A 21,284-nucleotide genomic window follows, 5' to 3' on the forward strand; every position below is an offset into this window, starting at 1 on the left:
TAGCACAGGTCATTCTATCTTTAACTGTACTTCCTGTTGTTTGAACTACGTATTTTTGAAAAATTGAGTTTTGTTTTCCCGGATATCATGCTCACACAAGAGAGAGCACCAGCCAACAAGCAGGGATAGGAAGGAGGAAGTTTTCATTCAGAAGTACTCTGAAAAGTTGTGAAAAAGACTGATGGTGACAGAATCGAGTGTTTCATCACTTAGAGGTCAGCCAGACCTTGTAATCCAGTTTTTCATTGCTGGAGAGCCATCCATGTCTGTCTGCCAAATTGAATCGGCAGCAAGTTGTAGCAGGTCTGGAGTTTTTAGAGCCCTGATAGAGGCCCTCCAGAACGCTAGGACAGTAGGTCACTAATAAAATGGTCGTAATCCACTCAGCAGAGGCGGCTAATGGCTCCAACTGGCATCAGACGCAGAACAATTGGTCACCCTACTCTGGACAGAGGCTGACACCTCTAAACAATCTCATAATGGGGTTGTGATGGGTGCAAAAAAGGGAAAACACAGGGTAAATTGGAGTTTAAAACTTTGTCTTAATTTATGTTACAGTTATCTGCTTCGAAATCCAAGTCTGAACATATCCGTCACGCTGGCAGAGAATCACATCTTATAATCACATTGCACCTCCACGAGTGTGAAATCCATGTAGGAGGGGGGCTGGAGGTTGTGTAACACACCTGGCTGGTTTTGATAGATTCTCTCTATACTGCAGTGGTGCACAGTGAGTACAGAGCACTGTGAAAACCGATTGATCTCAATCAGAGAGAGAGCTTGTCTCCTCACTGCAGCAAACTTCCTATTACACTCAGCATCGTACAGTTTATGAGGGAGAACTGCCATGACGCCACAGACGGGAAGGAAAACATGTTAGCTGTTGGAGTAAAAAAACAGGGAACGTTTGAAAGCTCAGTGCTCATCTGTTAGCTTGTTGTAGTCACACATTAGCGCTCGATCTGTAAAACTCTACAAACTGGAGTTCAGCTGTGTCTGTTAAATGAGATGTCCTGTTCTATAATTGATGTTGAATGAATAGATGTTGCAAGAGATTAATGAAATAAAAGCATCTGAAAAACATGCTGTTCTACTGTTGCACTTAGTGGGTCACACAGTTTTGTACAGAGTTGTGTTATGAAATGTTTCTGTGCCAAGAAATAAATGTTGTAGTGAAAAGTGAAAAAACGTTTTGCTGTAATGAGGCTGAAAGAGATTAGACTCTGATTTTACAACTTTATAAAAGCCGAATCTTTCAGTCGTGTAGACGTAAGAATTTAAATCACATCCAGTACAGATCACAGGCTTCACATGAGGGGGTCATCATATTTTATTATCCATGGAGACAGTAGCCACAATGAATCCTGATTATAACCTCTATAGTGCAATTTCCAATGGTTGATAAAGTAAAGCTAAGTCGGGAAGGATTGAACATGACGGGACGTCCACAGTCACATAACTACCTCAAGTGACTGTGGACATCTAAGTGAATAAAAACTGTGAATTGTGAAGTAAAAAAAGTTGATTAAATACTTGAATCAGAAGCAGTTTTTTTGTGTCAAAAGTGTATATATTCAAGAGGCGTAAGATCTAACATTAAATTACACAACATAGAAATTGGTAAAATCAAATACTTGGTTGCAATATGCTTATCAAAGAGCACCTGCTGATTATAATACTGATTATGTAGACTCAATAAAATAGACAATGTTCAAATATGGGCTATCAGTAAAATTAGCAGCTAAATCCACTTTATTTCTCTCTTACATGAAACAATCAGATTTCTAAATGCACCTGAATGGAGTCAAAGGGACAATGCACAAATAACATTAACCTTATATACAGTATAAAACAAGGAAAGATGTATTGTACTGGGTTTTAGCAAATTGCTATTTTCCACCTGTAGTCCCTGGGCAGGTAAGTAAAACAATGAGATCTAGACATTAAAAGAGTACAAAATACACTCAGCACCCCCCAAAGATACACAAGATTACACAGAAAATATTTATTTAAAAGAGCGTCCTGACCTGTACCTACACAGAAATAGACATTAAAAGACGCACGGTCAGTTGTCAATCAAAATTCTTACACGTGTGTTTGGAGTTGTGGGTGGAGGAATCGGAAGAGTTGATACTATTCTTCTGAAGGTTTTCAAAGCAGGTGGAAAAACTGAAGAAACAGTGTCGGGTTAATGTACTTGGCATTTTAGAAAGCGTATTTTGCATAAATATCTAATCAAATATTCAAGTCATTACTTTTACTTAAATCTTGTATTTCTTACAGGTGGTGCAGCAGGCCTGGACCAAAAATTCCCATTAACTTTTAATGTTTTAATCTTTAAGCTTCTGGTTAAAAAAATGCTAATCGTGGTATTTTGTTTCCTTCTTTCATTTGTCAATAACTGGACAATTGTGTTATGTGTATATTGTCTATAACAGAATTCAATCAAATCATTGGTTGCATTAAAGCCAAAGAGCTGAAATACTGACTTTGTGTAAAGCATGCAGGTCTGAACAGAAACTCAGAAACACAGTATGTTAGATGTAGAGGCTAAAGAAAACTTCAATTAGAATTTTTCAGCCTGGATCTTTCTGCTACAGTAAGTCAATGGGTCACCTGTGAGAGACGGTTTAATAAAAGGTTAAGAGCTGAGTGAAGAGAGGCCAGCACACATCCCAGAGGAGACAGGTTCCTCCTAACACAGCCTCTCTGCGCCCTCCAGTGGACACAAGCAGGCGACATGGTACTTGCATAGATGTCCTAAGTTTTCCTGTTCTTTGTTTTTATCAGTGCGGATTGAAATCAGGGGTTGACTCCTTATCAGCGGCAAAATGTTTGCTCGGAGTGAAATAGGCTACTTTCCAAGAAAATGCAGTTGCAACTGACCATGTGCCGTCGCCTCTCCTCTGTGGGAACACAGCGGGGCAGTGCGCTCGGCTGAGCAGCGCTGAAAGAAGCAAAGCGTGGAGGAGAGTCCAACAAACTCAGAACAAAAGGATTTGGGAGTCATTTATCCACTTTTAAGGGTCTGTATCTGCATTTTATTGCTTTTCAAAGTAAAGATGTGTGCTTTAACGCATCGGGGGAGAATTTAAGTTACTTTTCCAAACACGTTTTAAACTCTGATGCACATTAATTCGGGCTATTTTGGAAATGTTTTGATCGCGCGCTAAAGTCTGTGGCGGTACATTAAAATGTTGTCAGGTTTGATCTGAAATGTATTTTGCCAACTTTGGCTACTTGTGTAGTTTCGATATCGCGGGATGTGTGGAAATATCTCGTCTCATGTGCACAGTTTATTCTCATTTAGATGCATGGGAACAACCTGCCATGCCACCAGCTTTGTTTATCACATGCGGTCACTCTATAGTATGTCTTTCTTCTGCGGCTGATCTCATCCCTGTGATTAAACCTCGTTGTGTAAACACGCTGATGTTCTTCAAACATTCAAATGCAGCAGCTCCCTGTGAACTCCTTCAGTCTACCTCAAAGAGGATCATGGTTCTGCTCAGAGCTGTGCCCACTGAATTAATTCTCAGCCGGATAACAGAGCAGAAGTGCATGACTTATTCCATCATTTTACTGGACGTCCTGGTGTGTATTTGTGTGTGTGGGTGTGTCTGTGTGTAGGTCACCTCCACAGTGCCACTCTGGTCTGGGCTGAGTGAAACAGCAACAAGCACCTGCAGGGCCCCATCAGTGGCCCAAACCCCATTACTGCAGTATGGGCAACTTTTCCAGCAAGGACGGCCATGCACCCACAGGTAGGTCACACACACTGTCATGACATTGCAATTCCTTTTTAAACCATGTCTTGTCAGATCACTCCCCTTAAAGCTTCTTTGGTCTGTCTTTCTGTCGTTCTGAAATGGATTTCAAGGGTTTGGCAGTATACAGACGCCTGGCAATGTGTGTTTGTGTGGGCGTGTTGGCCTCATGTTTTGAGATTTTATTGAGAAGGAAGCCAGCACTCCTTTAGTCTCTGATACATGTAGTGGCAGGAGGATGGTACAGGGGAAAGATAGGAAAAATAGAGCAAAAGTGAGTGTGCTATGAGGGGTGTATGAAAGTAGGGTGGATTAGGGGTAATCAGGAAATTGAAGGCAACAATAGGAGAAGCAAGCAGAAAGTCTGTGTGTGTGTGTGCGTATGTGTGTGTCTGTATGTGTGTGGCAGCAGGAATCTTGGCAGCCCTCCTGCGTGTTGCTCAGTCAGTGGTCATTCTCCTCGCGTCCCCCTGTGATTCGTTCTGGCCCCGCCGGGCCAGCTGTGATGAATCGGCAGAATTCCCCGGCTCAGCACAAGGGCAGCGGATTAATCATAGGAAGCCTAATGCTATCTGACACACACACACAGACCCCGGTAGACACACACACACACACACACGCACACACACACACACAGTCTCTCATTCAGTCAGTCTACCAGCCGTGCGCATGGTTGGACGAGCACATTAAGGTTTGGAATGAAGAAATAAAAAGCAGGGCTGGCATGAGAAAGTTATTAGACAATCCTGTCATTCTTTCTCAATGATTCGGCCGCACAGCAGGTGGTGCGTAACTTTGCAAATGTTCAACTGCTGCTCTTACATCATTCCAGAAAAAAAACACACTCATTTCCCTAGTATTGAGTCTTATGTCCAAACAAGGAAAAGGAGGAAAGAAAAGGAGACATGATGCTCACATGGGCGAGGAGGAACACCAAGCCCAGAAGTAAAATTTATTGTATTATTGTTAACTTATTTCCAACCTACTGCTACAATTTGGTCTATGTGTGGGAAACATTAATCCTCTGTATATGTGGGTGTTACTGAATTTGGAGAATGAGTGTCGCAGCAGCATTGTTGATGAGGAATCCAAGAGGAATGTTTCTATTAAAGCATTCATCTTGAGGGGCCAGGCCTGGATGTCTGCTGGCTAATGAGGGCCGTGCTGCTCTGGTCACCTCACTGAATGGTGCTTTCAATGTCAACATGCCAGACCAGTGACCACTGAAATGTTTTCTTCCTTCACTCTGTCCTCGATTCAGCTGCTTAGTCATTTATGTTGTGTCACCCACGATTATTCAAACTTAAAGACAGCTACAAGTTCTCCTCCACTCAAATACATTTTTGTTAATTAATTTAAATGTTGAACTTTCACTGTGCAGAATGATGTATATTTTAAATTTGACACTAAGTTTATCTTAATCTTAAAACCTCCAGCCCACATATATGTACTGTACATAATTTAAGTGTGACACATCTCGGTTTTAGTAGTTAACTTTTGAAATGGAAAGTACATTCTGTGTTTTTATAATCAGAGAGTAGATTTAATTTTGGAAAAATAATATCAGACACAATAATATTCAAATCAGAGTATATTTATAAACCTTAAAACTTGTCTTCAGGGGATTTTAAAAATGTTCTTTCTTATTTCTTCTGAATTCGGTTGTTTTCTGTCTCCAGGGGTCCAAGGGGAAAGCTTCCACACTCCTCCTGCTTCTCCACAGAGTGATGAGCCTGCTTTCATACCTGGTGTCCCCCCCCTCGTTAATCCGACCTCACCTCAACCTTCCCCTGCAGCCCCAGTTTCATCTCCACCTCCAATCCCGGTCCTCACACCAAGTGTGAAGAAAACACATTCCAGCAACACCCCTACCACTTCCTGTCCTCGTCCTGAGTGGAAGCCACATCCACCTGTCAGGTCAAATAGCCCCACCATCGGCCCTGCAGTAAGCCCGGTGCACAACAAGCCAGGAACAGCTGTGTTTAAAAGACAATCTTCTTTGGGGAGGAACGGGGGTCCTCCTACCTCTACCCCTCGGACTCCGGTCTCCCAGGGGAAGACTGTGACCGTCAGCCCTACAAAGACCCCCTCTTCTCTGTGTGGTGGCTCACCTGTGGTGGGCAGCTCTTTGGTGAAGAACTGGAGAGAAAGGGACAGTGGTTTGAGTCAGTCTTTGCTGCCCGCTCATGAACCTACAGACAGTCAGAGTGAGGAGCTGAAGAGGCTTCTAGAGGAATGTAGGACAACTTTGGGTATCACTGCCAGTCAGGATGGGGCCACGAACACAACAGGCAAGTGTAGTATTAGTATTTTAACTTCCTAAATGTACTTTATATATGGGGGAAAATAATATTGAGCCCTCCAGAAGTTTGTTTGAGCACTATGAATTTTCATCTCATTGAAGGCCTAACATTTCCCTATTTTGAGAAGGGCAAATACATTTACTTGACATTTTTATATATTTGATATGCATGGTATGTCTTCTGACATTTCTGTATCCTTTCCTCAGAGATACTGAAGCATCTACTGACAGAAGTGAAGGGTCTAAAGGGTACATTGCAGGTAAGACTTGCTAGAGAAGTTATTAGTTTTAAAAATATATTTTTTTCGATTTATATTTAAAATATAGTTTCTTCTTCTTTTATACTTTTGGTGTGCTCTGTGTGACCCTAATGATAATCTACAACTGCCTCAACCATTCCACAAAGTCCAGTCATACTAGTTTATTATGATTTATATTTCTTTTATAAGTATATGGTGTGGTGTATGTTTGTCCATATATAAAATTTGGTGTCTTTTATTGCTTGCCATTCCAAAACCTAGAGCTAATACAGGGGCAAAAGTGGGAGTCATAAATTTAACAGCATGTTAATCTGCTCAAAGCTACTAGCTTTAGCAGGGCTTGCTAACAAGCTTAACACCTCTTGTAACCAAGCGCTACAAAGCTAGGAAGAATTATTTTGAAGGGTTACGTTCAAGTACAAGTACAAGTTACGCCTCATTCTTTAATCCTTTTACCATGTTAAAATTTAAACATATAGTTAACAAATGTAAACGAAAGGCTTATGTTAGAATGAAATGCGACTGATTACATTTGTGCATTTGCTAACTAACTAGCTCTGCAATATAAGAATCACTCTTTTAAGTACAATATCTTATAGCCATTAGACAAAATACAAGACAGTTCAAGACATTTAAAGCTTTTCAGAGACAAAGTTTAAGCTAGCGTTAGCTTAGTATGCTAGCAAAAACGTATCTGCTAGCAACGATTACGTCTTCAGCTAGCAAAACTGGTGGTTGCTGTCTTAAGTTGAGAAGTCTGCTTTTTTTTTAACCCCTGTATGACTTGAAGGACACTTCAAACTGAAAATGACTATGGTTTTTGAGATTGGTAACTGCATATGTGCTGTGTGAAAGAGGAAAGCTTGACAGAAATAGTGATGCTAACTATGAGGAGTGGGCATTAACAGGCAGTCAGTTTGACAGAGAATATTCAAAAATCATTTAAAGTGTGTTTTGCATTTGGTGCATTTTGGTCCTATGATGTGTCTTTTATCTTTTCTTTTTACATTTGAAAGACTGAGGTGGACAAGTATAGCAATCTAAACAGGAAGTTATACACTCATATTACTCATTATACAAGTCAGAGTATTGCTCTTGACCTTTCATCCTAGAGATAACACCAAAACACACCCTGTTACCGCCTCTCAGCAATAGGCCTTGGAGTGGGCCCCACTGGGAACTGCAGCTTTACTAATTAAGGTCTTCCTGTCCTCTGCTTCTTCTGAGAGGCCCAGAGAGGAAAAGAGTTGGGATCATCTTCTGTTGAAGTTTATCATACTTGTAGAGAAGATCAGAGTTTCATATGGATGTGGCTCCATGTCAAGGGAACAAACAGTCCATCCTAAATGTTAACAAGAAACATTTTGCCTTCTTCACTACACTGAAGTCAAGCTAAGCTTCTCTTTCTGTCACCCCAGCTAGAGATACCCAGGCCCCAATCCCAAAGTTGAACAAGCTATACAGAAATAGGAGTAAAAAATCTAGTAATTTTCAGTCCTCTTGCTTGGGCGTTTCATGCACTTATGAGGATGGCGATATGCTGCGGTAATTTCCTGTCAGTCGTGTGTTCCAATTCCTGACCCTCCCTTATGAGGATTGTAGCCAGAGGCCCCCAGCTTCCTCCAGATCTGCCACAGATTACAACAGCTGGGACATGACTACAGGATGTCTTACTCAATCCCAACTCTTTTCTACTCTTTTCCCTCTGTGACTGTCATAGATTCTGTTAGTTTGCCTTGATGCACATGACATGTTCTCTTCACACGTCCTCGGTGTCCCCTCTTCTCAACTTGATATTTAATCCCTGCTCCCTTGCTGTTTTTCCTTCCTCTCTTCTACACTTTCCCACATCCTTAGATTGCCCTGGAAATAAAAGCCTCGCACAGGCCAGCTAAACCTCACAGAGACTGTGGTGGAGCACTGAGAGGTAGTCGGTTTTAAAAATCGGGCCAATCCAACACTGTGTTTACATGGGCCCTCTGTAGGGCAATATAAGCTAGCAAAGCTCGACTTTATGAACCCTCTCGGTCTGCTCTGCTGTCCTGGGAGCCAGAGAAGGGGAGTGCAGTGCGGAGGAGGGGGTTCACATTCGGCTGTTCAGGAGACAAAACTTGTTTTGTTTTGTGCTGTGTGACGAGGTTGGGTCGGGGGGCTGTAACTCGCAGTGACTGACTGGCCATGTGTTTTTGTGTGTGTGCTGCACGTGAGACACACACACAAACATGTACTTTGCATTGAAAGTCTTGGCCAGTTCTATTAGCTTTGTGGGGAAGCTCCCTCCTTCTTCCCTTGGCTGTGCCTCTCTGCCTTTTCTTCCTTCTCTTATTCTTCCTCCATCAGAGAGCTGACCGCTCCTCCCAAAGCACAGGAACTCAAAACAATTACCCTTTTTTGCTGCAATGTTCCTCTCTATCTCATCCCTCCAATCCTCTCTCCCTTGTTCTCAACCCACCCCTCCTCTCTTCATCACCTCCTGCTCTTCCCTTTCACTTCGATCCATCTTGTCACGTGACCCTAAGATGCTTAAGCCCTTTTCCTTTAACTCTGACCTTTTTGTTTCTTTGACCTCTTTTTCCATGTAATTTAAGCAGCCATTATTCTTCCAGGCACATTTTGTCTGCTAAGCCTCTCCTCTGCACCTCTTTCTTCTTCCAACTGCTCACATCTTTCTCCGTCATCCACACTCATAATGTATTTCCAGTGAACAGAAGTTAGACTGAATTCTGAAAAATAGACACATGATTACCCAATGTGCAGCTAACGACTGAGGATGTTATCCGATGTACCATCTGTCTGTGCTTATGTGCACCACCAGTCTTCAATTGTCTTAACCAACAAAAATGAAAACACTCCATTCATGGCGGGGAAGTGGGTGTTTGTGGGGGCTGCTCCGATTTGTGTTCCCTTCTGGAGATTTAGTCGATCTCAAAGCTGCTTTGGAATCAGTTCCAGGTGAACGCTGCCGGAGACTTCCAGTAATGATCTTCAAGTTCCCTTTTCTCTACGCTAGGATGCTTCAGAAGCCCAAACTCAAAGAGGGCAGCTGTTCAAATATAGATATAGAGTGTTTTGGAGGGTTGGAATTGAGTACCTGTGTGCATGCTGTGTCCAATTTGCAGCACAGAATAAATAGCAGTGACTTGGGACCCCTATCTCTGATGTCTCGGGGACATTTAGATATGCAACTTGAAGGCTCCACCAAGTTATTTTCATGTGCCAGTCAGGGGGAATTTGGCCATTTTGTACCTGCTTGCGACGGCTATAGAGGGAATGAATGCCCCTTAATAGGTGTAACTTTGTATTCAAACACTTTTGAATACACAGCACAGGCTGTGGAGAGCTGGAGAGAGGAGCCATTACAGAGCTGAGATGTTTCCCCAAGTATGCATTACGAAGACTGGGCGTGGAGGTGAACCAGGGACAGATGGATGAAGCGCACACACACTGACAGAACCTCCTAGTGCTCTGGACACTTTCCAGGAATTTTCATGGACTCAGATGTGCATCAATAGTAAAGACAAGTGTATCTGTGTGTGTGTCCCTGTGACTGCTGGATACCACATCTGGTCATGCAGTGGGGCACTAGGTCAGCTCTTGAGGGAGTAAGTGTGTGTGTGTGTCTCAAGACTGACAATCCACACCCTTATCTCACTGTGAACTGAGGAGCGCCCCTTCCTGTTTCTTTAAACGGACATGCTCCAGTTGGAGTGTCCACGTCCAGATAACAAAGGCTTTGTGAAGACAAGAAGTTTCAGCCTTACTTAATATAGAACAGAGACCGTTATCCTGCTACTCACTTGACAAATGTTGCCAGGAACAGAGCACTCAAACGTACCCTGAATGTGTAGATGTGTGTGAGAAAATTGAACAGTGTGGTTTGGTGGTGAGGTAAGATAATAACGGAGGTGTACGTGTGGGAGAGAAGAAGGGAATATGATATGTGTGTGTGTATGTATGTGTGTGCACGGACTATAATCGAGTCCAGCTGTGGTCTTGAGTCACTGGTCAGATGAGGGAGCGACTTGGCGCAGACATCCTCCTCCTCCTCCTCCACATCTCCATCCATTCTTCATCTAATTACCAACCCTCCCACCCCTCCGCATTTCCTCACGTCTCCCTGGTTTACATTTCTCCTCAAACTCAAGATTTCAACCACTTTTATTGTCCTCTCTTTTTCTTTCTCATGCCCTCTCTTCTTTTATTTTTATGGTTTCTTAAAATTCTTTACTGGTCTGCTATCATTTAGCGTTGGCCTCATTGGTTCTGAGTGCGTCGTTTGATGTCTGGGTTGGTGTTTGTGCATGTCTGAGGCAATCATACTCCTAAAGAATAAAAACTTTTTGTACATCACTCATCCTGAAAGATATGAAAGTGAGACCTTGCCAAAGTACGGTTTCTCTCTGACCACCCTGCTAGTTTCTAGGTAACCGCGGATAAGAAGAAAAAAAGCCTTTTATTGAGTTTTTAGCCGAAGTGTTGGTGACACAGAAGGCAGTTTCACAATGCAGCCTTGGCCCTGCTCCCAAAATGTTGCTTAAATCAGGTTTTTCTTTTGCCTGTGTCCAAACTTGTTTGGCGTTCTTTTTTTTCATCCCAAAATTCGAACACATATTCTTGTGAAGATGACATTCAGAAAACACTCGAAGAAAACCCTTTCACATTTCAGTTCTGCCTCATTAGAGTCAACGTGCCTGCTCTGCTCTGTGCCTGCTGAGGCTTGCCGCTCAGTTCAGTTCAACTTGCAGCCTCTTAATGAGGCCAAATGGATGTTTGATTATTTATTTGATGATAGTCATTGTCAGCTGATGTTTGTTTTGGCATCCAGAGACGGTTTGGTTTTTAAAATGCCAGTTTTAATCATTTGAATGCTTCACACTATAATTATGCTTGTGTGAGTGTAGAGGCATGAGTAACCTGTTTATACTGTGATGAAAACACAAGCGGAATGATTTATGTTAGCCTTCTTTGTTAGCCACTTTAGCAGATAGGGATGAATTTTGATGATATAGAGGCATCATAAATTCATTTTGTATGTTCTCATATGCTTTGATTTATAACTGCAAATATAATGAGTTTTCCATCAGCCCCAATTTTGTAAGGAAAATCACTGTTAGCAGCAAAAGTGGGTACAAAGTACAGCCAGTGATTCTAATTTGACTTTATAAATGACTTCAAACGGTTATAGTGCAAAGTGGAGTTTGTATAATAAATAAAAGATCACAAAGATAGGTTTCTACATTCTACATTTTCTCCCTGTAAGTTCCCTGTGTCATCTCGGCCTATAATTGTTGTTGTTTGTTGTTTGCTTTCTGTGTTTTAAAAATAATCCCTATGGCAACGTTGCCACACGCCATCGGGTAAGCAATGGAAATCTGACAAACCACCGACCCCTGTTAATGGTCATTAATTGTTAACCTCTAAGAATTAAATATCATTTTTTAGAAAGAACAGCCGGAGACTGACAACAAGCTCTCCATCATGCACGCTCATTCTGATGCGTGCTCTCTTTAATACTCGCAGAAAGAGATACACACAACTAAGAGGTAAATTTATTATTATCCTCAAACATAACTACCTGTGGCACCGACAATCATGCCAACAGATATTAATACACTGTCCAGTGTCCATTACTCACGCACTGGAAATGACAGCCCTGATCCAGCAGCAACAACAAGTAAATAAACAACAAGTAAATAAACACCTAACTTGATGGTAACTTTAATAAACATAAGATCTTGTCATGACGGCGTGTCAAGAGATATATTTATTATTTACATCCCTACTCTGCATTGATTACATTGCGCAACTTTTGTAGACTGGGGAAAAAAACAAAACAAAACAACCAAAAAAACCCAAACGTTTTTCGTTTAGGCAATGGGACGAGTAATCGGTTAGAGAACATGTTAAATTTCTGAATCCCCAGTGTTCATGCATCTACCATTAGGCACCACACATATCGTTATTCAAACAGCTATATTGTTTCTCTTCCAGACCGAGCGTGGAGAATGGCTGCAGTTCCAGGCCGACCTACAGGTGGCGGTGTCAGTGGCAGACCGCCTGAGAGCCGAGGCAGAAGAAGAGATGACGGCGCTCCGAACGGCGCACAAGGATGTCGAGAGGGAGCTTGCAGCAGCCCAGCAGAGACTGAAAGAGGCTGATATGCAACTCGTCAGCCTGAGGGGGGAGTTAGAGGAGAGCAGACAGAGACTGGCCACCCAGGCTTCATGTCAGGAACCAGAGAGGCCCAATGGACCAGCCAGTGAACCATCTAACAACTCTGACAGCAAAGAAGGGACCCAGAGGGGCAGGGAGAGAGGGGTGTACAGGTTGGGGGGAGAAGGAACGGAGAGTAAGACTCCTAATGAGGTAATGAAGAATGTTGTCAGCGAGGAGGCCCGGACAGACTGTAAAAATGTGACCAAGCGTTACCTGAGAAATGTGACCAATGAGGAGAGGAGCGGAGAGGAGGTGAGACCCAGCGAGGCACGAAGGACGGTGACCACAGAGAGGTCAAGGTGAGATACTAAAATCTACCGTTGTATTTATTAAGTTTAGAAAATCACATCTCAAAACAAAGCTTCTGTTTTTCTGTCTGTGAGGGAGCAGTCACAAATCGATAACAATCACCAAATTTGGTCAGCACTGCTCTGTTATTAAGGTTTCACTCAACCTGCAGGCCTTTAAGGGCAACTTGAGGGCAGTTTGAACAGCTTGATTTACTGCTGGAGCAAAGTGGAACAGCTGTTTTAGAAAAAAATGTTACCACCGTGGTTTATGGTGCCTGTTTTTCTCATTCCCTACTATGTATTGTCATGTTACAGAAGTCTATCCAGATTACCTGCTTCCTCAGAGGCCCCCACCATGCAGAATGGAACCTCGCAGTCAAATACTGCCTCCACACTTGTACCTACAAACAAGGTGAGATGCTTTATCTCGATGAAGACTAGAGCTTCAGTAGAGTTCAGTTATTAGCCAGGAAATCAGTGGTTTGCTGTTAATGTAATGATTATGACCTAATTTGAATCACATGTTTGTTTTAAAGAACTCTGGGCCGCTAAGAGGCAGAAGAAGTCTGGATTGGCAAGACAGCAGATCGAGCACTGATACAGGTGAGTGTGTTCAAAATGCTTTTGTACAGTGCCTGCAAGCAGTATGTTTGTTGTTGTGATATAGCTGTACCTTTTATCAATTTTATCAGCAAATTGGTCTGCCGAAGAGTTTTGACCAATGACTGTATATATAGATTGACGACGCGTCTATATCTACTCTCATTGTACAGAATTGATGCCAAAATAGCCCCTGTGATAGGCGCTGCCATCTTGTGATGGTGACGTCATTTGGAGCCAGAGTTGCGCAGTAGAGATCGGTGGGAGCCACTTCCGCTAACCAAAACACACACTTAAATTACCAGGGGAAAAAAAGATCCTGCTTGTGGCATATTTAACAGCAGCACAGCTTCTTGTGTTGGTCTGAAGCAGACGTTCACAGACATGAAAACTTCAGTGACTGCAGAGATTGTTTAAGTTACGTTTCCTCTCGCAGATCCTCCTCTAACCTGGAGCCATATTTGTCAACAGAGCTGTCAATCATCATTTTTCAGCATCAAATGACTAATTAAAACTAAACTTGTCAGAAAAATGAACACTTGGACGTAAATCAGCATGATAAGAAATAACTATAATGACAGAAACCATGTTTGATAACATTTATTTGTATTTTGATTTCATAGTTTGACATGTCCCACCTGTTAACATGAAGGAGGCAGGATTTATGACCTTTATGCCAGTCAGCAGGGGGCGCTCCAAATGTTTTGGCTTCACTTTTCGGGAGCTGTCATGTCGTCCATTGTTTTATACAGTCTATGGTTTTAACCAATCGCAACGCTAATGGGGATATGCTTTTACAAGTGCTGGGTTATTTTTGCAATAACAGGTTTCTCCTGTTTCATTTATTTTCATTAATGATATTTTTCAAACTGGTGTTGGCTTAATGTTCTGCTTGTGTTGCACATGTGCACAAGGATGCAGAAGAATAACGGTAATGTGCCAGGAAGTGCAGAAAACAAAGGCAGTGAAGAAGAAGGCTGCTAGAATGCAGCTGTGAGCGTAAACGACGTAGGACTTAAGATATTCCAGAAATCAGCTGTGCAAATGTTATGTGAGGAAGAAAATGCATTCAATATGTTTGTTAGACCTCAAAGATGCGTTTTGGTAAACACTGAGTTATATTGTTTATTCACATGAAAAACTTCAGGGAACCCTTGCATTTTTGCAAATTGCAGTCCCCCTCAGCTCTACAGGTCTTTTAAGCAACTTTCAGCTCAAAGTTTTAGAATTCATGGCCCGTAACTTCACTTTCAGTTACTCTCACTGATCTTACACCATCATTTCCAGCTGTTTTTCTGCGTAAACATTCAGAAAAACAAACTGTTCACTGCCTGCTCAGCACCCAAAGCTAGCAAACTACTATCCAGTAAACATGTAAGTGTATTTAGCTGTGAAAGAGTCACTTATTTTTCTAAGAAGTTGTGGACCAAAACAGAATATGAAGGAGGACAAATATTTGAAACAGCACTATGAATGCTAAGGTTTCTGTTAGATGTATCGACTACTGCGATATTTTTCCCAGTGTGTTTCAGCCCATCAGAGTAAAAACTTGGTCTGCTTGAGACAAAGTGGCCAAAAATGAAATACTGCTGCTTTTGACATGTATAACTTCCCATTAGCATGTTTAAAGATGATGAGTAATAACAACAGTCTGTATTGTCTTTACAGGAAAACGTGAGGAGTCTCTAAACAAGTACAACTCTAGCCTTTCTGAGCTGCCTCCCACCAAGTGAGTCTACACACGCACACGCACACGCACACGCACACGCACACGCACACAGCCCCTTTGCTACATCCTGTGTAAATCTAATTCCCCCGTTTGACCCGAGTACATTTGTCTATTGAACTCATAAAGCTCGATACTGGGGCCAAAACACCTTGTACTTGAATCAATGCGTTAATTAGGTTTCCTCTTCAGTAACCGAGTCAACCATGGAACAAGATCTTCCACAAAAGCCGAACTTATAACAACTCCTGCTGTGTTAAAGAAAAGTGAAGCCCTGAGCAGTTTGTATCTTGTTGTTGTCAGGTCTCAGGATGGTTTCAACCTGCTGCTGCGTCGCCATGGAGGCTCCAAGAGAAACTCGCTGCTGCGCTGGTGTCAGAGCCGAACGCAAGGCTACAAGGTGATCCTGCAGCTGATTCAGTTCATATATGTCATCTTTAAAGAAGCCCCTCTACACAGGCTTATCCTGAAAGCAAAGGTGTAATTGAATAGTATTTCCCCAAGCAACAGCCTCCACATCTCTCTGTAACCTTTAGATTTCCTGGTTCGTTATATTGAACAGCCACAGTCAATACAATTCACTTGTCCACTTGTTTTTTTAGTGTATTTTAAGAGATACTAATAAGAAGGAGATTTCCATATACAGTAAATTCAATAGCTATATAAACGTTCAGTAACAAATGAAGTATTAACCTAGGATGTTCACTTCAACATACCTGACTTCTTCTGTATCACTTTATCTCTTCAGCAGCAGTGGTAAATATAAAACATTAAAATGGAATAAAAACTGGATTTGTTGAATACACACGCTCTTTACAGATATCAGATTTAAACTACTTTACAAAACTGTAAGTAAGAGCTGCACACTTAACAATGTTATCCTTCCAAAACAGATAATAAAAACAACACAATAACTAATAGAAGAATGTGGCACTTACAAAGAGCTGTACACGCATACACGCACAATGCCAAGAATAACAGCTTTTTAAAAGCACAAACTGCCTCCTCAACTGCAGATAATGAGCAATTAAAACTTTCCCACAAGTACGACAACCTTAGCATAGTTCAGTTCAGGTACAGTTATTAAAAAAGGATTTAGAGAGCTATTAAATAATAAATTTAGTGAACACAGTGTGCTCAAGAGCTGCAACATAAAATTACCATTTGCAATGTCATTGTGATGTCAACATGCGCAATAAACACATCTCAAAAGATACCTGAAACACAACTCTGAGGGGAAACATTTATTGTGTCGTGCATTCACACTCGGCATGGAAACATTTAACCTGATGGACTAGTGTTGTGACGTTTGCGAACGATCCGATCCTTTTTAACGACTCTTTGATGCAAATGACAGGAACAGTGTCGTAGGTGAGAGCCGTTCTTGTTAAAGCTGTGCCCATATTTCTCTGCCTGCCCTAGATCCACTCCCCTTTATGGCGTATTATCACAGGCAGCTTTTTTCAAATGCAACTCCGCTATACTAGGTCACGTGCAGCTGAATCATGTCACCACAACATAGTGCCGACGGTGAGCAACATTATAACCTTCCACCAAGTTCGTAGTTTTTTTGGAGACATCTCTGTTTTTGTTTCTGAACTTTAAATATGAACGGCTCTGGGAAAGGAAAGGAGCCATAAGATCCGGCTCCCTTCAAAGAGCTGTAATTCCCATCACTAAGATGGACCCGTGGAACAAAGAAATCATCTTTTACAGAGAGAAGACAATTCTCACTGCTGATTGGTGCAGTGGTAAATCCTAAAAGAAAAGTGGATGGCCCTGAGACAGCAGGGAACATACCCATACTTGTAGTATGTGAGTGTGGTGATTTATAGTGATTATAGTGTATGATCTCATGCTGATCTGATGCTGAGAACCACAAGAGAAATTACCTCCACACTTAAAGAGGTGTTTTAATGCTTTTGGTATTCATGCTAGCTAGTAACAATCTAGCTTTCCAACATGTGTACATCAACATCAAGATAAGATAAGCTAAACCTTTATTGATCCCACAACAGGGAGCGTGTTTACAGCAGCAAAGAAATGACAGAAAGCACACATGGTGCACACAATGCACAACATTATCAAACAACTTGTACACTGCATACAGTACATAGAGGTAGAAATATACAGTGCAAACATTGCATAGAAAAGTGGACATGGTATATCACAGAAAATGAGATTTTTGGATCATATTGTATATTGCACATCTCTCACAGCAGACACTTTGAGTTGTCATAGCAGGAGAAGAAATGGTTTTATTAATAATATTATCAATGGCTATGCTTTAGTCCAGTGTCCTTGTAGGCCATGATTGTGTGACAGTGAGCCAGCATGTACAATACTTGAATGAAGAAACTGAAGCTGCTAAATGGAATTCAGCCATGATTCATTTTCTTTTCCATCCGTCCGTTTTTCAAAATGCCTCTTGTGAAAAATGCCTGCCTGCTGAAATTTCAGTTGACTGTTTAAAATTAACTCGTTGGTTCTCTTGTGTCACCGTAATCTTTTTCTGTCCAAGCAGAATATTGACATCACCAACTTCAGCAGCAGCTGGGCCGACGGTCTCGCTTTCTGTGCTGTGTACCACACCTACCTCCCCTCACACATCCCATACAACACTCTGACCCCAGAGAACAAGGTAGGGACTCTACCTGGAGCCTGTTTAATGCACAGAACCAAGTGATTTATGGTGTTAAACTTTTTTTTATCTTTGTAGAGGGATAATCTCAGTGTGGCATTTAAAACAGGAGAGACTGTGGGGATTTCACGGTCCCTGGTAAGCATCTTACCACCATAAATAACTGAAATCCTTATTCAGTCATGTTATATGACGATTATATGACACATGTAAGGTTGAGTTTAATCTTAACTTATCTAAACTCTTGTTACCACAGACAGTAGAGGAGATGCTGCGAGCCGGCGGTCCTGACTGGCAGAGGGTCCTGAATTACGTGGAGAGCATCTACCGTCACTTTGAGATGTGACTGCTGGAGGCACTGACAGACAAGTGGATCCTTAAGGACGCTTAAAAGGAAACAATATGAGTTCTTTAAAATGATGGATATCTGGATACAACACTAAAACTCTGTTAGGTGTCTGGAAACTCGAGATGTTCCTCTGTTGACAAAGAAAGGAATTCAAAGCTTCAATTCGCAACATTGTGAAATAAAAACATTTTCTTAAAGCAGCAGGACACTTTGAAAACAACAATCACAGTGGTAAAAGCCTTTATAACCAAATGATGTATGCATGGGTGAATATCAGCGATCAGAATGTGGTTTCCATTCATTTACAATGTCACTTTACAGACGCTGGCTCGGGCAAATAGAAACACAGAGAACAAACACAATTTTTACTGCCAGACAGATGTGTTTGTAACACTGGACGTAAGTCTATCCTGTTTAGCTCTCAGACATATTTATCATCAAATTGTTCAATTATAAACATATTGATACCTGAAACACACACACAAAAAAAGTAGAAATTACAATTTGGTGCTATTGAGTGATTTTCCTTCTACTTGGTTTTCTGTCGCTGCACAGTGGTGGTGCAGTGGTTAGCGCTGCGTCCTGACAGCTAGAATCTCGGTTCGGACTTAGGGGGTCTTTCTAGTGTGGAGTTTGCATGTTCTCTCCATGCATGTATAAGTTCCCCCCGGATACTCCAGATTCCTCCCACGGTCCAAAGACATGCTCATTAGGTTTATTGGTGACTCTAAATTGGCCGTTGGTGTGAATGTGAGCATTTCTCTATGTGTCAGCACTGAGATTGACTGGCGATCAGTCCAGGGTGTACCCTGCCTCTTGCCCAATGACAGCCGGGCTCGGCTACGGCTCCATTCGACCACGAATGGGATAAGTGGTATAGATAATGGATGGGTGGATGGTTTTTTTTGTCAAACGTGCCAATTATGTAACAGGTTTTAAATAATTTCAGCTCCACAGTTTATATTTCATTGTTGTATATTTTCTTATTTCTCTGAAATACTTTCAGCCATTCAATATGAGTTAAAAGTAAGAATCTGACCAGCTGAGACAGAGGGGAAGGATCAATCAGCTGTTTATTAAAACAAGTTACAAACGGTAACTTTCAAAAATAAAGACCATCATCAGAAATGAATAATACGTGGATCCTTTTCATATCATTCCTCTAAGGAAGAGTATTGTAGATGTAAAGTTGCTGTAAATGTCTCCACACTGGTACTTCACTGACACAAAGTACTGTATTACAGCTTGTCCTTTATCTAAACTGCACATTCTCACATAAGCCGATCTGCCTTTATGTTTCACCTTTTGAACCTTTTCTGTGATGCTCTGCAAAGATTAGACTTTTTCCTTTTTAGCACTCTGTAAATATGCACTATTATCAGCAATGTGTTGCTGTAAGAATGTAATAATGTACAGAACAGATGTTTTACAGGGTCGGCTGGTATTTGGTTGCAAGCCTGCAGACTGAGCAAAAATTAAGTTTAGCATGTATCAAAGATCAAACTCTAAAAGTGCCTCCATTTGATCACAGGTATGCCAGTGGTGTTTAGGTGCATCTCGCGTTACATTATCCACACAGATGCAAACGGACACTCATACTGCCCCGGTGCTGAAGAACTAAATAACTAGTTTAAAATTAAAAGCTGAGTTTGTTGCCAAAGTCTTATGTGCCAAATATTGGGGGGTTGGGGGGCTTGTCTTGAAATACACTTATTGTAAAACATGTTTATATGTAACTAGTGTGAAAAAAATGATACCTAAAAAATAAAATGTTAATATGATGCAAATATTACTGTGTGGGTATTGTGTAACCCTGTGACCTTACAAGAAACTTCAATTACATTTAACACTGACAACAATAAAATGTATTGGTTAGCGCTGTTGGCTCACAGCTAGAAGGATCCTGGTTAGAATCCAGGTTTGGTCACAGGGTACCTTTCAGTGTGGAGTTTGCATGTTCTCCCCGTGAATGCGTGGGTTCCCTCCGGTACTTCGGCTTCCTCCCTCAGTCCAAAGACATGCTCGTTAGATTCATTGGTGAATCTAAAAAGTTGCATCTAGGTGTGCGTGTGAGCGTAGAAGTAACCCCGCCTCTCGCCCAATGACAGCTGGGATAGGCTCCAAACCTCCACAACCATGAACAGGATCAGCAGTATAGATCAGGGGTTCTCAAACTTTACAGGGGAGAACATTTTTCAAGGACCCCCTTATAATCGTAACACTGATTAAGCATATGCGTACTACCATTTGCACTCTTAGATGCCATTGGAATTATTTGTATTGTAAAACATATCAACCTTAATACTTCAGACCTGTTTGATAGTTATTAAAGTAAAAATTTCCATTTAAATCATGTTAATACCACTTACATACTTTAAAACAGAGGGTCATTTTATTCAAACTTTTTTCAGAATTTAAACTTTTAAGTAATTGATCTTAAAAGCTTTCAGAAAATGAACAGTAGTAAGACAGCGGCAGAAACGGTTAGTTGCGACCTGAGTGAGTCGAGTGATTCACGACATATTGACGTGATGTGTCACAATCATATCCGTTTCTATTGGTCCAAAGCTAAAGTGGGCGGGAGTAATGGACACAATATGCGTGTTTCATTGGTGCAAATGGTCCTCATCTGTTGACATGCAGTTTTTAAAGATACAGCACAATTTTATAATCAATTACATATTTATTATAATTATTTCGCGGACCCCCAGGCTATGGTTCGTGGACCCCACTTTGAGAACCACTGGTATGGATAATGGACGGATGTTGTTTACATCTTATCCAACTCTGCTGAACTTTACAGTGGTGGCTTAGTCTGGACTCTGCTTCCACCTGCTGGTAAAGAAAAGTAATTACATGTTTTGCACCTTAGTGTTAATTATTGCTTAGAGGTTAAAACATGGTCCCACAATGTCAGCATATCTCCTCCATGCTGCTATTTTTAGTCTCTTAGTGAAATGTATTTTTGCTGCATATTCTGCAAAAAATAAATAAATTACATTCCTAAGTTTCTAAGTTTGAAACTAAGAGTTTGAGGGACTGTTTAATGTCTCCCCAGACAAAGTCTCACTGACACCCCGTTGTTTTCTCCTGTGCTGTCACAAGGGTTTTAAAACGTCCAACCAGTTCACCA

At 41.5% G+C, this 21,284-nt stretch overlaps 1 protein-coding gene across 2 annotated transcripts; it reads left to right on the top strand.

Moving 5' to 3' along the window:
- Positions 1–2,839: 2,839 nt before the first annotated feature.
- Positions 2,840–19,929, top strand: LOC138591167 (cytospin-A). Of its 2 annotated transcripts, XM_069661688.1 has the most exons (12): positions 2,840–3,026; positions 3,631–3,764; positions 5,447–6,058; positions 6,277–6,329; positions 12,321–12,844; positions 13,151–13,247; positions 13,372–13,438; positions 15,104–15,164; positions 15,465–15,561; positions 17,686–17,802; positions 17,881–17,940; positions 18,059–19,929. In XM_069661688.1, exons 2-12 carry the CDS (start codon positions 3,725–3,727, stop codon positions 18,146–18,148), a joined length of 1,818 nt encoding a protein of 605 aa, XP_069517789.1. In that variant the 5' UTR covers positions 2,840–3,026; positions 3,631–3,724; the 3' UTR covers positions 18,149–19,929. The 2 variants fall into 2 exon arrangements, with proteins under 2 accessions (XP_069517789.1, XP_069517790.1); XM_069661689.1 differs by lacking the exon at positions 2,840–3,026 and having other exon boundaries at positions 3,444–3,764.
- Positions 19,930–21,284: the final 1,355 nt, after the last annotated feature.

The sequence above is a fragment of the Semicossyphus pulcher genome, unplaced genomic scaffold (assembly GCF_022749685.1).
Source record: "Semicossyphus pulcher isolate SPU_LCO1_2020_fin unplaced genomic scaffold, fSemPul1.0.p SCAF_14, whole genome shotgun sequence".
NCBI classification, from domain to species: domain Eukaryota; kingdom Metazoa; phylum Chordata; class Actinopteri; order Labriformes; family Labridae; genus Semicossyphus; species Semicossyphus pulcher.

Bases quoted from the DNA above. Each gene is read 5' to 3' on its own strand.
- LOC138591167 (XM_069661688.1), top strand. From the start codon at position 3,725: ATGGGCAACTTTTCCAGCAAGGACGGCCATGCACCCACAG. The intron at 6,330-12,320 runs GTAAGACTTGCT...TTTCTCTTCCAG, and splicing joins GTCTAAAGGGTACATTGCAG to ACCGAGCGTGGAGAATGGCT. The intron at 13,439-15,103 runs GTGAGTGTGTTC...TTGTCTTTACAG, and splicing joins CAGATCGAGCACTGATACAG to GAAAACGTGAGGAGTCTCTA.